The following is a 14013-nucleotide window of genomic DNA, read 5'->3' on the forward strand; positions in this document are numbered from 1 at the left end:
ACATGTTGGCTGCAGAAATTATTTTGTCTCTTAAAATAATGCTATGTGAAAATCCATGCCATCTTACATGCAATTATCACATAAAAGAAAAACCGTAAACATAACTCTACATGTAGTAGAACATATATTCAAGATTTAAATATTTCAATACATTTCTAACTCAAAACCATACAAAGGCAGATAAACTTAGTAAAGAAAACAAGGAAGGAGTATGTACTTCTTATGTGCAAATGATATTTCTATTTAAATAAAGCTACCTGATAAAACTACCATTGAGCTTATATTCTGAACCTGTCAGCCTTGAACACAATGCTGTCAACTCCGAATGACACCATGGGACTCATGAAATACCACTCATGTTGCTAAAAGTGCTCCTCAGAAGCAGAGAAGAGTCATGTCATTACAAGAAAAAGCTGGACTGCCTGATAGGAGCCACTGATTGAGGTATGTGGCTCCCACTGTCTGCCTCTGGAAGATAATGAACCCAATTCTAAGGACCAGTGTGAAAACAGAAAAGGACATTCATGCAGCCATCACTGAAGATCCTCCAGCAAATGCAAAACATGTACAGTTCTTCAGAAATCACTTTGTATCTCACAATGAAAATGCAACATTTATAAGAGAACAGAATATAATATACAAAGAACTCTCTATCAAGTCAGGGCACTCTGGTGGCCTAGTGGTTAACAATCTGCACTGTAGTCCCAAAGGTGCACGGTTTGAATCTACCAGCTGCTCCACAGGAGAAGGATGGGCAATCTCCCTCTGCCTGTGTGATTTACTACCTCAGAAAACCTGCTGGAGGGTCATCCATGAGTTGGTTCCAACTCAATGGTGCATACCAACTATCAGGTTAGTTCTGACTCACAGCCGCCCTGCATCAGTTTTCCAAGGCTGCACATCTTAAAAGGAGGAGGTGGTCCATCTTTCCCTCAAAGATCAGCTGGCAGAGTCAAACTATCAATGTTTTGGTTAGTAGCCTGATATGTTTACACACTACACCACCAGGGCTCCTTATAGAATGCATATTATATAAATAATATGTGTTACTTGATTATGTTATCAACAAGGCCTTGGGTCAGTAGAGTAGGCTGTCATCCAGGTTCAGGGAAGTCAAGTCATACCTATACTCTTGACTACAAAGGGCATCCCTAATTCCCATGTTGTTCAAGCATCAGCTGTAGTAATTTAATATTTGGCTAAGGAATGTAAATGTAATACATGTGTACAATAAAATGACCAAATAATGAGACATTTTGTTTGAGCTATAATATTAAAGATGTAATTATGCAGCAGTACCTTTCAAGACTAGTCAATTCTAAAGTTTATCAGTAGTAACCTAGAGCTCATGGAGGGAGGAAAAAAAATGGGGACTCAATGCTTAAGAGTGTAGGGGAAAGAAGGGGTGGTCTGTCCCAGTGCAGAGGTTTAAGAACCCTCAGGGAGTCGGGAGAGCGGTGGGAAGGAGGAGGAGGCGCCTCGTGTCCCCAAACCCCTTTCCCCACCTCCTCTGCCTCTGGACTCCATTCTACCCTGACACCAAACCCAGGTTGTTGTGGGGGAAGTGGGGTAGCAGGGCACCAGTGGGGTAAAAAAAACAAAAACAAAACACAACAACTTCCTCAAAGTGGGCAGTCTTGCTTCCTAAACCTCCGGTCAGATAAGGCAGCGCCTTCCAGAAGTAGAGGGTGAGTGTGGGCTTGTGTGTTGTATTTTTGGAGCTCCTTTTGTGTGATCAGAGACATTGCAAATATATACAACAAAAAATAAAGAATCAGAATCTACAGTGGATAAGAAAATGGCAAGACAGTAAGAAGATTTAACTGTGTTAAGTACGTCAGTTCTACCTATACTTATTTATAAATCTAACCACTCTAAAAATAAAAAATAAAACACTAGATTCTTCACTCATGTAGAAAAAAAAACGCAAGTAGATTCTCAAGTGCATATATAAGAATAATAACTATGATAATAATTCACTACTGTTGACTCAAGTCCATACATTTGCTGTTGTTTAATGCTGTTAGGTAAGAACAGACTCAGAGCTGACCCTCCAGCAGGTTTTCAGAGGCTGCAAATCACATGGGAGGAGGTTGCCCAGCAAAAACTGGGAGGTGGATGCTCAAAGTATTAGTAGTGAGATGAATGCAAGTCTAAACCACAATGAGATACTCTGTTAGAATAACAACAATACAAACAGCAAGGCTGTGGTGAAACAGGAAACTTCATCCACTGCTAGGGCACTGTCAATTGGTATAGCCAGTGTGAAAAAGTCTGACACTTACTCCACAAGTTGAACACAGAACTGCCATAATACAAAGCCCAAAACAATTCCATTGCCACTGAGTCAATTCCAACTCACAGTGACCCTCCATCAGGTTTCCAAGGCTTTATGAGGAAGACTTCCCATCTTTCTCCTGAAAATCAGCTGGTGGATTCAAACCAATGACCTTTTGGTTGCCTGCAACATATAGCACACTACACAACCATAGATCCTCACAGTTATACAACACTGCAATTCCACTCTGAGGCCTTTACCCAAAACACCTGAGCAGAGATACAAAGAGACATATGTGTACCACTGTTTTGGACAGCACTCTTCATTCACACCTGCCAGAAGTGGGTGATGGGGGAGTTACCATCACCAAGTGGTTACCAGAGGAGCAGGAAGGGGTGGAAAGTGGGCGTTTTTGCTTAGAATGCACTGAATGGTGACAGGATACTTTTAATAAGAAGACAGCAAGAAAAGTTATACAACTTGAGGAATATAATCAGTGTTATGGAAAGGTTCCTGTATAATTGACGAAGTATTACATGTTCTAGTGTAATGGGTCACTATAATAAAAAAGAGGCAGTTCTGGTGGCCTAGAGATAGGAAGTTACGCTACCAACAGAAAGACACAACAGCTGTTCAACTGAGAAAGATGGGCATTCTCTCGTGCATCTTTCTCCAATCTGTTGTTGTTATGTGCCATCAAGTCACCTGTGACTCATAGTGACCCTGAGTACAGCAGCTCTGAAGCCTGCCCTGTCCTGCGCCAGTCTGACTCCGACATACCTACCCCCATTGCCCCAGGAGTGTCAGCTGTGAATAATTTCCAATTCAATAGCACATAACAACAACATGACAACATAATTAAAAAAAGAGGAAATGCTTCTAAAAATATAGACACTTTAGAAAAATGAACGGGGAAACATCTTCAAATCCAAAATTCACTGTCACTGAGTCCCTTCCAACTCAGGGCAACCCTACAGGATAGAGCAGAACTGCCTCTCAGCATTTTCAAGGCTGTAAACCTATAGAGAAGAGATTGCCTTATCTTTTTTTCCTCTGCAACAGCTGATGGATTTGAACCACCAACTTTTCAGTTAGTAGCTGAACAAGCACTTAATCACCACACTACCAGAGCCCCTCCAGCAATCTTTAAGCATATAAAAATGATATTTCATTTCCTCCACAGTGAGACAAAGGCAAATTAGGACTACACTGAGGTTATTTCTCATTTATTGGACTGACAAAGAAAGATCGTCAAGCTAAGCACAGGCTGTGGGCCTGCCCCCGGACCCCCATGTGGCTGTGGGATTACAGGACAGCAGAGGCCCCACGGGAGGGTGTAGAATTATCTAGCAACACTGCACATGGATTCACTCTCTGATCCTGCCACTGCTTTTCTAATCCAGCCCACAGGAACATGGCCAAAAATCTGAAATGGCCTTGGAAAAATTGCCAGTGAAGCAGCAGTATGTGTATTAACAATAGTGTAGAAACAACCAGGCCATCAACAATAGGTAACTGGTAAAATACAGCACAGGCAGTGCAGGGGATGTTACGTGCTGCTCTAGAAGGGGCAGGAAATGTCCAGCACACTCATTTTGTGGAAATGAGCACAGCACAACGTAACGTTCAGAGGGGGCCACTTCTTGTGAAAGAAAGGAGGTAGACAGGACTTTATAGAAACATGTTTGTTCCAATTTTCAAAGAAATGACAAAAAGAGAAGTTTTTAAAGCACTAAATCCACAGAGCTGCATAGTTTGATGGGTAGAGGGAGAAGAAGCAGCAAATGGGAAGGATTCGGGCAAAAAGACAGAGTAATGACAGGCAAGGTCCAATGGGGATTAATTTTATAAAACATAATGCATGAGACTGATCTCAGACTGTAAAAGTTGGTAGAAATCTTCTATTTCCTCCTCTTTGGCTCTGGTTGTTGGTGCATATATTTGAATACTAGTGGTATTTACTTCCTTTTATGCATATGGATATTGTCCTGTCTCTCACAATATTGTATTTCAAGACACATCTAGAAGTGACTTTTTTAACTATGAAAGCAACCCCATTTTTCCTCACCTTTTCATCTCCAGCATGATCATATGATCATCTAATTCAAAATGTCTCATGCCAGTCCATCTCATCTCGCCAATACCTAGTATGTCAATATTTGTGTTCCATTTCTTCCTTGATAATATCTAATTTTCGTACATTCATAGTTCTCACATTCCATGTTCCAAACACTAGTGTCTGCTTACAACTGTTCCTCTTCCTTAGTATTCCCATACTTAAAACCTCTACCTCTGTCACCCTATCTGCTAGTCTAAATGTACATAGGGTTTTTGAAGTCCTTCTATTTCAGAAGTGGATGGCCAATCCTTCTTCCAGGTGTGTCTTAATCTGAATGCTCAGATTTAGAAAAGTATCTGACAGACAAGCATTTTACAAGATGAATTAATAATAATGGGTGAATGGAATGCAAAAGCTGGAAACAGAGAAGAAGGATCAGTAGTTGGAAAGCATGGACTTGGTGATAGAAATGAAGCTGGAGATAGAATGATAAAATTTTGCACAATGAATTATTTATTCACTGCAAATACATTTTATAAGAAACATAAACACAGGTTATACACATGAATTTCACCTGATGGTATGTATGCCTACGGATCAGATAGATAACATCTGTGGAAAGAACTGCTGGAAAAGTTCAGTATCAGCTGTGAAAACTAGGCCAGTGCTGATTGTGGAGTAGACCATCAACTACTCAATATGCAAGTTCAAGCTGAAGTTCAGGAAAGTGAAATCAAGTCCACAGGAACCAAAATATGACCTTGAGTCTATTGCACCTGAATTTCAGAGCCATCTCAGGAACAGGTTTGAAGTCTTGAACACTAATGAGCGAAGATCAGATGAGTTATGGGAAGATACCAAGAATATCATCCAAGAAGAGTGTAAAATGTCATTACAAAGACAGAGGAGGAAAAAAAGACCAAAATATATGTCAGAAGAGACTCTGAGTATTGCATTAGAGCGCCAAGAAGCCAAAGCAGAGGAAAGAAATCAAGACATTAAGGAGCTGAACGAACAGAAGATTTCAAAAGGCAGTGTGGAAAAACAAAGTAAAGTACTCTAATGAAATGTGTAAAGAGCCAGAGTCAGAAAATCAAAGGGGCTGAACTCGCTCAGCATTTCTTAAGCTCAAGGAACTGAAGAAGAAATTCAAGCCTTGAGTTACACTACTTAAGGAAGCTTTGGGCAGAATATTAAATGATCCTGGAAGTATTAAAAGATGGAAAGAGTATACAGAGCCATTATACCAAAAGGAATTGGCAGACACAGAAGAATTTCATAAAACAATGCATGAGCAAGAGCTTGTGGTGATGAAGAAAGAAATTCAAACTGCTTTGAAAGAACTGACTAAAAATAAGGCCCCAGGAATTGATGGCATACCAACTATGACATATTTCAACTAACAGATGCTACCCTAGATGTACTCACCAAGTTGTACCAAGAAATCTGGAGGACAACCACTTGGTCAACTGAATGGAAGAGATCTAATTTGTTCCCATTCAAAAGAAAGGCAATCTGAAAGAGGGTGGAAATTATCCAACAATATCACTGATATCACATGAAAGCAAGATTCTGCTGAAGATTATCCAGAACTGATTGGAAGAGCACATCAACAAAGAACTACCAGAAATGCAGGCTGGCTTTAGAAGGGGTCGTAGTCCTAGGGATATTGTAGCTAATGCTAGATGGATCTTGGCTGAAAGCAGGGAATATCAGAGAAATGTCTATATGTGTTTCATTGATTATGCAAAGGCATTTGACTATGTGGATCACAACAAAATGTGGCTAAGTCCAAGAAGAATGGGAATCCTAGAACACTTGATCGTGTTAATGTGAAACCTATATTTGGACCAGGAGGCAGTTGTCAGAACAGAGCAAGGAAACACTGCATGGTTCAAAATTGGCAAGGGTGTATGGCAGGGATGTGTCCTATCTCCATACCTTTTCAATCTTTATGCAGAACAGAGTATTCGGGAGGCTGGGCTGTAAGAGGAGAAGGGTGGCATCAGGATTGGAAGAAGACTCATCAACAATCTGCGTTATGCAGATGACACAACCGTGCTGCTGAAACTGAGGAGGACTTGAAGCGCTTGCTGCAGAAGGTCAGGGACGGCAGGCTTCAATATGGATTGAGGCTCAATATTAAGAAAGCAAAGATTGTCACCACTGGGCTGATTGACAAAATCATGATGGATACTGAAGAGATTAAGAGTGTTTAGAGCTTTAGTTTGCTTATGTTGGCACCAGTAGCCAGGAAATAAAAAGGCATGATGGGATGGGAAAGTCTGCGGTTAGAGACCTCTCTAAAGTACTGAAGAGCAATGATGTCAGTCTGGAGACTAAGGTGCGTCTGATAAAGGCCATGGTCTTTGCAATCACTTGCTATGCATCAGAGAGCAGGACAATAACTAGGGATAAAAGAAGGAGAATTGATGGCTTTGAGGTGTGGTATTACAGAAAAGTACTGAATATACCATGGACTGCTAAGAGAACGAACAGGTTGTCCTGGAGAGGGTGAAGCCAGGCTGCTCCTTGGAGGCAAAGATTCTGAAGCTTCGTCTGGCATACTGTGGACCTACTGCAAGGAGGGACCAGTCCTTGGAGAGGGACATCATGCTTGGGAGGGTGGAGGGACAATTCAGGAGAGGAAGACCCTCTATGAAATGAATTGATTCAGTGACTGGAGTTAGGGGGTTAGGTGTGTCAGACAATGAGACTGGCACAGGATAGAGCATAGTTTAGGGTCGCTATGAGTCGCAGGCGACTCAATGTCATATAACAACAACAGAACAACAATGCATGAGAATGACTGTATGTAACACAATGTGAATAAGAATAGTGTCAAACACAATGTATATAAACTTTATAAGCAAACCAATTTTTTAAAAGTGTAAGAAAAAAAAGATACTAAAAATTGTTCCCAGTAATTGGAGCAGGAGTGTGTGTATGACAGGAATGGGACCTCTCTGAACGTCCTTTCTCCTTTTGACACTGGAACTACAAAGATGTTCCATTCAGTTTTTAAATACCTAAACAGAAAATTAAAACCAGAAAGCACATTTGATAAGCAAACAAATCATTATAGATTATTTGGTCAATGGACTCAACCAGTGAGACGGCATAGTGGCCAGTGATCAGCTTATTCCCTGTGGCGTGCTGGTCTCTGCATCTGGGTGTCTAAAAATTCCCGAACAGAAATAGTACTATTCTGATTGGCCTTCCTCCTTCTTCACCTGATTTGGTTCTGAAAAATTTTTGGAACAAGTTGCCAGCAACAAAAATCTCTCTCACAAGAAAGTTGTAACATTACACAGTGACTTCTTAAAAAGATTGGAAAAGATGATCTATAACTACATTCAAGAATGCAGATGAAGTCTTACAAACAGAATAATAATTAAAATACACCCAACTCAAGCCCACTGCTGTGGAGTAGTAGGTCCTGACCCCTGGACACTCTCCACTTTTCCAAGGTTATAAATCTTTAGGGGAGGAGACTACTCATCTTTCTCCCAAAAAATGGCTAGTGAATTCGAACCACTGATCTTTCAGTTAGCATTCAATCCATGCCACCAGCACTCCCACATAAAAGAAACTAGGTATAAGAGTGTATACGGTATGATTCCTTTGAGGTGAAGTGCAAAGACTGGCTAAATTGATTTGTGCTGGTACAAGTCAGGTAGATGTAAAGGAGCCCTGGTAGCGCAGTGGGCTAAGACTAACTGAAAGGCTAGTGGTTCAAACTCACCAACAACTCCTAGGGAGAAAGATGAAGCAGTCTGCTATTATAAGGATGACTCAGAACCTGATAAGGCAGTTCTATGAGACACGAGCTACCTAACAATAGTGAGTCTGGTACTGAGTTGAGGAGTGGGTGTAAGGACACAAGTGGGGTTTCTGGAGTACTGGTAACCCCCTGTTGTTGTTGTTTTAACATAGTTAGCTGAGTGTGTTCAGTTGGTAAAACTGTATATGATGCACAGCATCTGGAAGCAGATCAAAATCTTGCCCTATGCTGTTCCATCCTTACACACTCTTGCCATGCACAAGCCCATTGTCGCAGTCACTGTCTCAATACATCTTATTTGGCATCTGCTTCTCTTTCACTGACCCTCTGTTTTTCCCAACTTTAAGTCTTTTCCCAAGGATTGGTGCCTCCTTACAACATAACTAAAGTATGATACTTAGTGTTGAAACTCCCAATTAAGGTTTCTTTGAAGACGCTAGTTCTCCATTAAATGAGTCATCTAGATGTCAGGAAAAAATCCATTTCACAGTGACTATCAGGAAGCTGGACAATGACTAGGGACAATAGAGGGAAAACATGCATTTGAGCTGTGGTGTTGGAGAAGAGTATTGAGTATCCATGGACTGCTAGGAGAACAAACAGGTTTGTCCTAGAGAGTTTGAGATCAGGCTGCTCCTTGGAGACAAGGACTCTGAAGTTTCTTATGACATACTTTGGACATGAAGAACCAGTCCTTGGAAAGGGACATCATGCTTGAGAGTGTAGAGGGACAGTGCAAGAGAGGAAGATCCTCAATGAGATGGATTGATTGTGTGACTGAGGTAATAGGGGAAGGTGTGTCAGAGACAATAAAGTTGGCTCAAGATAGAGGAGAGTTCAGAGCTGTTGAATATAGATAGGGTCACTATGAGTCACAAGCGACTCAACAACATATAACAGCAACAACTTTTAGTTGCAGATCCCTTATGGCAAGTAACATTTGCCTCCTCATTTTAACTCCATTCTCAATTTGCCTTCCTTTTGTTCTGCTCCCTTTTGCTTGCATTTAGGTTAATGGAGAAAATACAGAAGTATGAGCAACTTTTCCTGCAGATCTGTGAAAAGAAAGTAAGCCAATGTAGATATTTCCAGACTAATGACAGGAACAGGAATAGCATCAATGCCCTTTGTGATGGAGCCTAACTGGTGAGTGATCCTTTCTGGCATCCACAAGGTCTGAAACAAGACATGCAGTGTTCTCCAAGGAGAAAATGTTGCTAGTATCTGTTTACATTCCTCATTAACCACGGACTTTGAGGTTTGATGAACCACACTTAGTACCTTCTATTGCTTTTCTGGTTTTGTACTTTTTTAGCAATATGTATTATCATTGTTATTTTTTTTAAGTAGATGATCAAAGAAAAATAGGAAGACCTTTGACCTTGGACAAGATAGAATGACACAATGGGGCTCACCACAGGAGCAACTGTGAGGATGGCATAGGACTTGAAGGTGCTTGTTTCTATCATACATTGGGTCTCCGTGGATCGAAAGTGACCTGACTGGTATGTACCAGCTTATACTGAATACTATGTTGATGCAGTAATAGATGTTCAATCTCAGATATTCTGTTTTATGCTTTGCTGTTCAAAAATGAGCATGTTTTGAAATGAAAAGGGGGGAAGATATCCAACTTATGTAAAAACTCATCATGAGAAAGGCAGGTCATCATAAACTGGGGGACTACTGGTTCTTAAACAACATGCCTCCGGAAACTCTACAAACTTTGATAAATGTCGATACTCGTAGACAGGCTTCAGGCCTTTGTTCATGGGGTTGCTATGAGTTATGTTCGACTCCAAGGTAATCAACAACAACAACAACTGGTATTAAAAATATTCATCAAAAATATGTTTTTACAACTGTAGCCAGTTCAACAAATTTTTCACATCAATATCTAACTTAGAAAAAAAAGAAATTCCAGGTCCCAATTTTACAAGGGAAAAGACTCTTCCAAAAGTTGAAGGAACATATTAAACTCAGAACCATTGTGATCCCTCCCCCCAACTATTCTGTATTTTCCTAAAAAGAATTCTCAATAAAGTATATTCACACTCTTCTAAGATGTCAAGGAATTATCTATGTAACTCTGTTCCAAGAAGCCCTGGTGGCATTACCCATAGCATATTGGTCTGCTTCCCAAACTGCAGGTGTTTCAAATCCTTGGCAGGAAAAAAGACAGCCTGCTCCCGTAAGGATCTGCAACCTTGTCCTGAGTTTGAACTGACTCAGCAGCAGTGGGCTGGATAACACTGTCATGGTGTTAGTCTTATTGGCCTACAAGTCCACCGCTGTAAATCTTTATGGGAGAAGACTACCTGTCTTTCTCCCAAGGAGCAACTGCTGGTTTCAAACTACCAAACTCACAGTTATCAATTTGATACAGTATGCAGTGCACCATTTTTAAAAACAGTTCAAGGTCAGCTATGGATTCTGCAGACATTGAGACTGGTTACAAAAAACACCTTAAATATCAGAGTTAGATTAGGCTAGAGCTATGTAGAGCTCATAATTCTGAAATGGATAAATATTAATCATTTCATATAAAATCAACTTAGTAGAAAATTTATTAAAACTTTATAATAATTCATTCATAATTATGAATAATACTATTAGTAATTACTTAATTAAACTGTTAATACCTCTGGTTTTGGCAGCTTCCTTTAAAGCAGCTAGAATGTGAGGCTTCAAGTTATCCAAAATGAATCTTCCTTCAAGCCCTGGGAAGAGGGACCTAGGAAGGGAAAGAAAATACAGCAATCTTATTATCATTTTCTAATAATTTCTAGGCTGAGAAAGTCAAACAGCATTTCCAGCACAAACTTTAATGCATACATCAAATCAAAGTACACTGCTTTTTTGATCAAACACTATACTTTAAAATGTGATCAAAGACTGTTTTACTTTAAAATATAAAATGTTTTTAAGTATAGTAATGTATTTTTAATACACATTCAGAATTGTCCTAAACACTTTTGAACAAAATCATATATATTTTTTGATGATACAGTATTTTTGATCAAACACTTTTACTTTATAATGTGAGGCTATCATGCACCAAAATCAGCCTTGTCCTAAAAACCCTTAGAATAAAAACAATAATGTTTTCTGAGATGGTAACACTCACACTCAGTTACAAAGAAATAATTAATTTAAATAATATAAATTCTATTTTATCAAAATGTACAATTAATTTCTGTTGTACTAATTAATTTTTGTTGTACTAGCCTCTGGCATGTAGTTTTGACCCACAGTGATGTTGAAGGACATGAGGACTGCCCCATAGGTTTTCCAAGACTTAACCTAAAGTGCCACCAGGTACCCTTAATCATAATAGTAGTATTTAATAACCAGTGTTTTTCATATTAGTATTTAATATTAGTATTAAATAATATATAAACAAATATTTAAATATATAATATATAATAATTATTCGTATTTGATAACCAGTATTCTGTCCTGAAAATCTCTGAGAAAATTTGCAATAAAGCTATTTTTAAACTATGAACATCTGAAAGCTTTTTACAGTTCCCAGAGAGCAGCTGATGGCTTCGAACTGTGTGTATGCCTTCAGGATTGCAACACAGCTCCTTGCCACTAGGCCACCAGAGCTCCTTTTTCACACTAAGACATATAACTATATCTTTTAATATTTTAATGCATCATTCCTGCAAAGTTCTTTCAAACCTATTTCACCGTGAAGGATTTGACACCAGGAAGCAGAGGGGAGCCCTGGAGAGGAAACCTGCACGCCTTGTGTATTCTGGACTACCTGGGATATTCCTCTGAGGTAATATAAATAACATCTTGATCTGATACAGATGAGGAGAAGGGAACGAAGTTCCCGTTCTGTAAGGGGAGAAGCTCCAATCCTAGGAGTTCGCTGTAAACTTCGTCAGACAGCACAAATTCCAGGAGGTGAAGCTTCTCCTCCGCGCCGCCAGGGGGCGCCGACTTGCGCAGCACCTGGCGCACCAGCGCAGGCGTCACGCGCTTGGCGGGCCTGGCGCTGCCCGTCACCTGCAGGGCGGCCGCCAGGTGGGCCGGCACCTTGGCCACCTGCTTCCCTGAGCTCTGGAGGTAGCTGAGCACGGTCCTGGCGTGGGCCGCGCTTTCGTCCAGGTCCGAGAGGTGAGCCTGCTCCAGCGTCACCCACTGGCCGCTCATGGCGTGGATGACGGCCTTGGGCAGCAGCTCGTGGAGCAGCGGCTGCAGCACCGGCTGCCAGTGCGCCCGCACCGCGCTCCCGTCGGGCCACAGCCGGTAAATCCCGGCCACCGACAGGGGCCCAGCGCCCGCCTGCGCCTCCAGCCGCCGGATGGCGTCCAGGATGAGCGTGGCGTAGGCCCTGGGCACCACGTTCAGGACCAGGAGGTCGTTCCACAGGGCCGCGGGGTCCCGCCACTGGTCCAGCTCGCGCCACTTGATGCTCCGCCGGTTGTCCGTCAGCCCGAAGAAGCCGCTGACGTGGACCGGGAGCCCTGTCTTGCTCTCCTCGCCGGGTGGCAAAGGCAGGAAGCAGAAGGCCTTTCCTGTGAAATCCGCGCCCGCTGCCTCTCCTTCGTCCGCCCCGCGGCACAAAGGCCTGGCGATCCCGATGAGCGGGATGAACTTGAGCTCATCGGCCAGCGCGTCCAGCTGGGCGCAGAGCCCGCGGCCGCCCACGCTGTTGCACACCAGCCACGAGGTTTTGTGAGCGTCCGCAGCACCTTCCTCCTCCAGCACGATGTCCATGGCGTACGTGACGCAGGTGATGCTGCTGCTGGGGACCTGCTTGCAGTAGTTGGTGATGGCGGTGCCCAGGGTCTGGATGGCGTGGGGCCGCTCCTGGGGCGGGGCCTGGCCCTCGCTAGCTGTCACCCGGAACACCAGGCGCTCGGTACCATCGGCCTCGCGGACATGCAGGGACACGGCCTGCACGCTCTTGAGAAAGAGCAGCACTGTGTCCGCGTCGGCCCGGAAGGACTCGAACAGCTCCAGCACCTTCTGCTTGTTGTACAGGTTACTGCTGAGCTGTGAAGGCTGCAGGCGGAGGGGGAAGCGGAAAAAGGTCCCTGGAAAACTGCCCTCGGCAAACGTGTCCACGGTGCTCCCAAAAACGCCCAAAAAGGGTGCGAACTGGTCCGAGAGCTCGCTGATTTCTTTGCTGTCATCTCTGAGATTCCAACACTGGCCTGATTCGTGGGGGCCAAAGAGGGTCTGGTGAGGATCCAACATCCCGATCTTGTCGCCACTGAAGATGCAGGGAACATCTGCAAGGATAAATTCAACCGCCTCTGAAATTCAGTGAGCAGGGACAGTTACAATGACAGCGAAATACTTATTACCATCAGAATGGTCTATGACCCATAAACTTATTATAAAATAGATTTTACAAATTAAAAGCTCAATTTGGCTTTGGAAATGTAATTCTCTGAACATTAGAAATTTATAGTAGACAGAAATCTTCAAAGAAGCAAATTAGCATAATATAGTGTGTTGTTATGTACCATAGAGTTCAGAAGCTTAATCGCATTGTGGGGGGGGGGCGACTGCACATCCATCTCTCAGGATTGCAACGCAGCTTCTTGCCACTAGGCGACCAGTGTTCTCTTAATCTAGTATATAACATAAATTATTGTAGGTGACTTATGTAGTCAGTTTAGTTACAGCTATGAGTTGCAGTCAGCTGGATGACACCTGACTACATAGTCATGCATTTTAATTTCTCCTGCAAGAAACAGTCTGTAAACATAAATCATAACAAGGTTTTAAAACTGCTTGTTTAAAAGAAATACAGGAAGCACTCTAATTTTGCAAAAATAGCCTTATACTCTTAGAGTTGTTAGTTTCCCTTTGCAACTGTGAACCAGAAACTACATTCCTTCTAATGCAAAACATGATTCTAACATC

The 14013-nt window shown here is 42.1% G+C and overlaps 1 protein-coding gene across 1 annotated transcript in view; it reads right to left on the reverse strand.

Annotated features, from left to right (window-relative positions):
* Positions 1–14013, reverse strand: part of SACS (sacsin molecular chaperone) — a 51077-nt gene that overhangs the window by 16269 nt on the left and 20795 nt on the right. The window contains exons 8-9 of the mRNA XM_006894128.1: positions 11894–13373; positions 10764–10855 (exon numbers count right to left, since the gene is read on the reverse strand). Coding sequence (XP_006894190.1) covers positions 10764–10855; positions 11894–13373 — 1572 coding nt within the window. The remainder of the gene's footprint in view (positions 1–10763; positions 10856–11893; positions 13374–14013) is intronic.

Source organism: Elephantulus edwardii, unplaced genomic scaffold (genome assembly GCF_000299155.1).
Source record: "Elephantulus edwardii isolate Elephantulus edwardi_28Jun2011 unplaced genomic scaffold, EleEdw1.0 scaffold00135, whole genome shotgun sequence".
Classification (NCBI taxonomy): domain Eukaryota; kingdom Metazoa; phylum Chordata; class Mammalia; order Macroscelidea; family Macroscelididae; genus Elephantulus; species Elephantulus edwardii.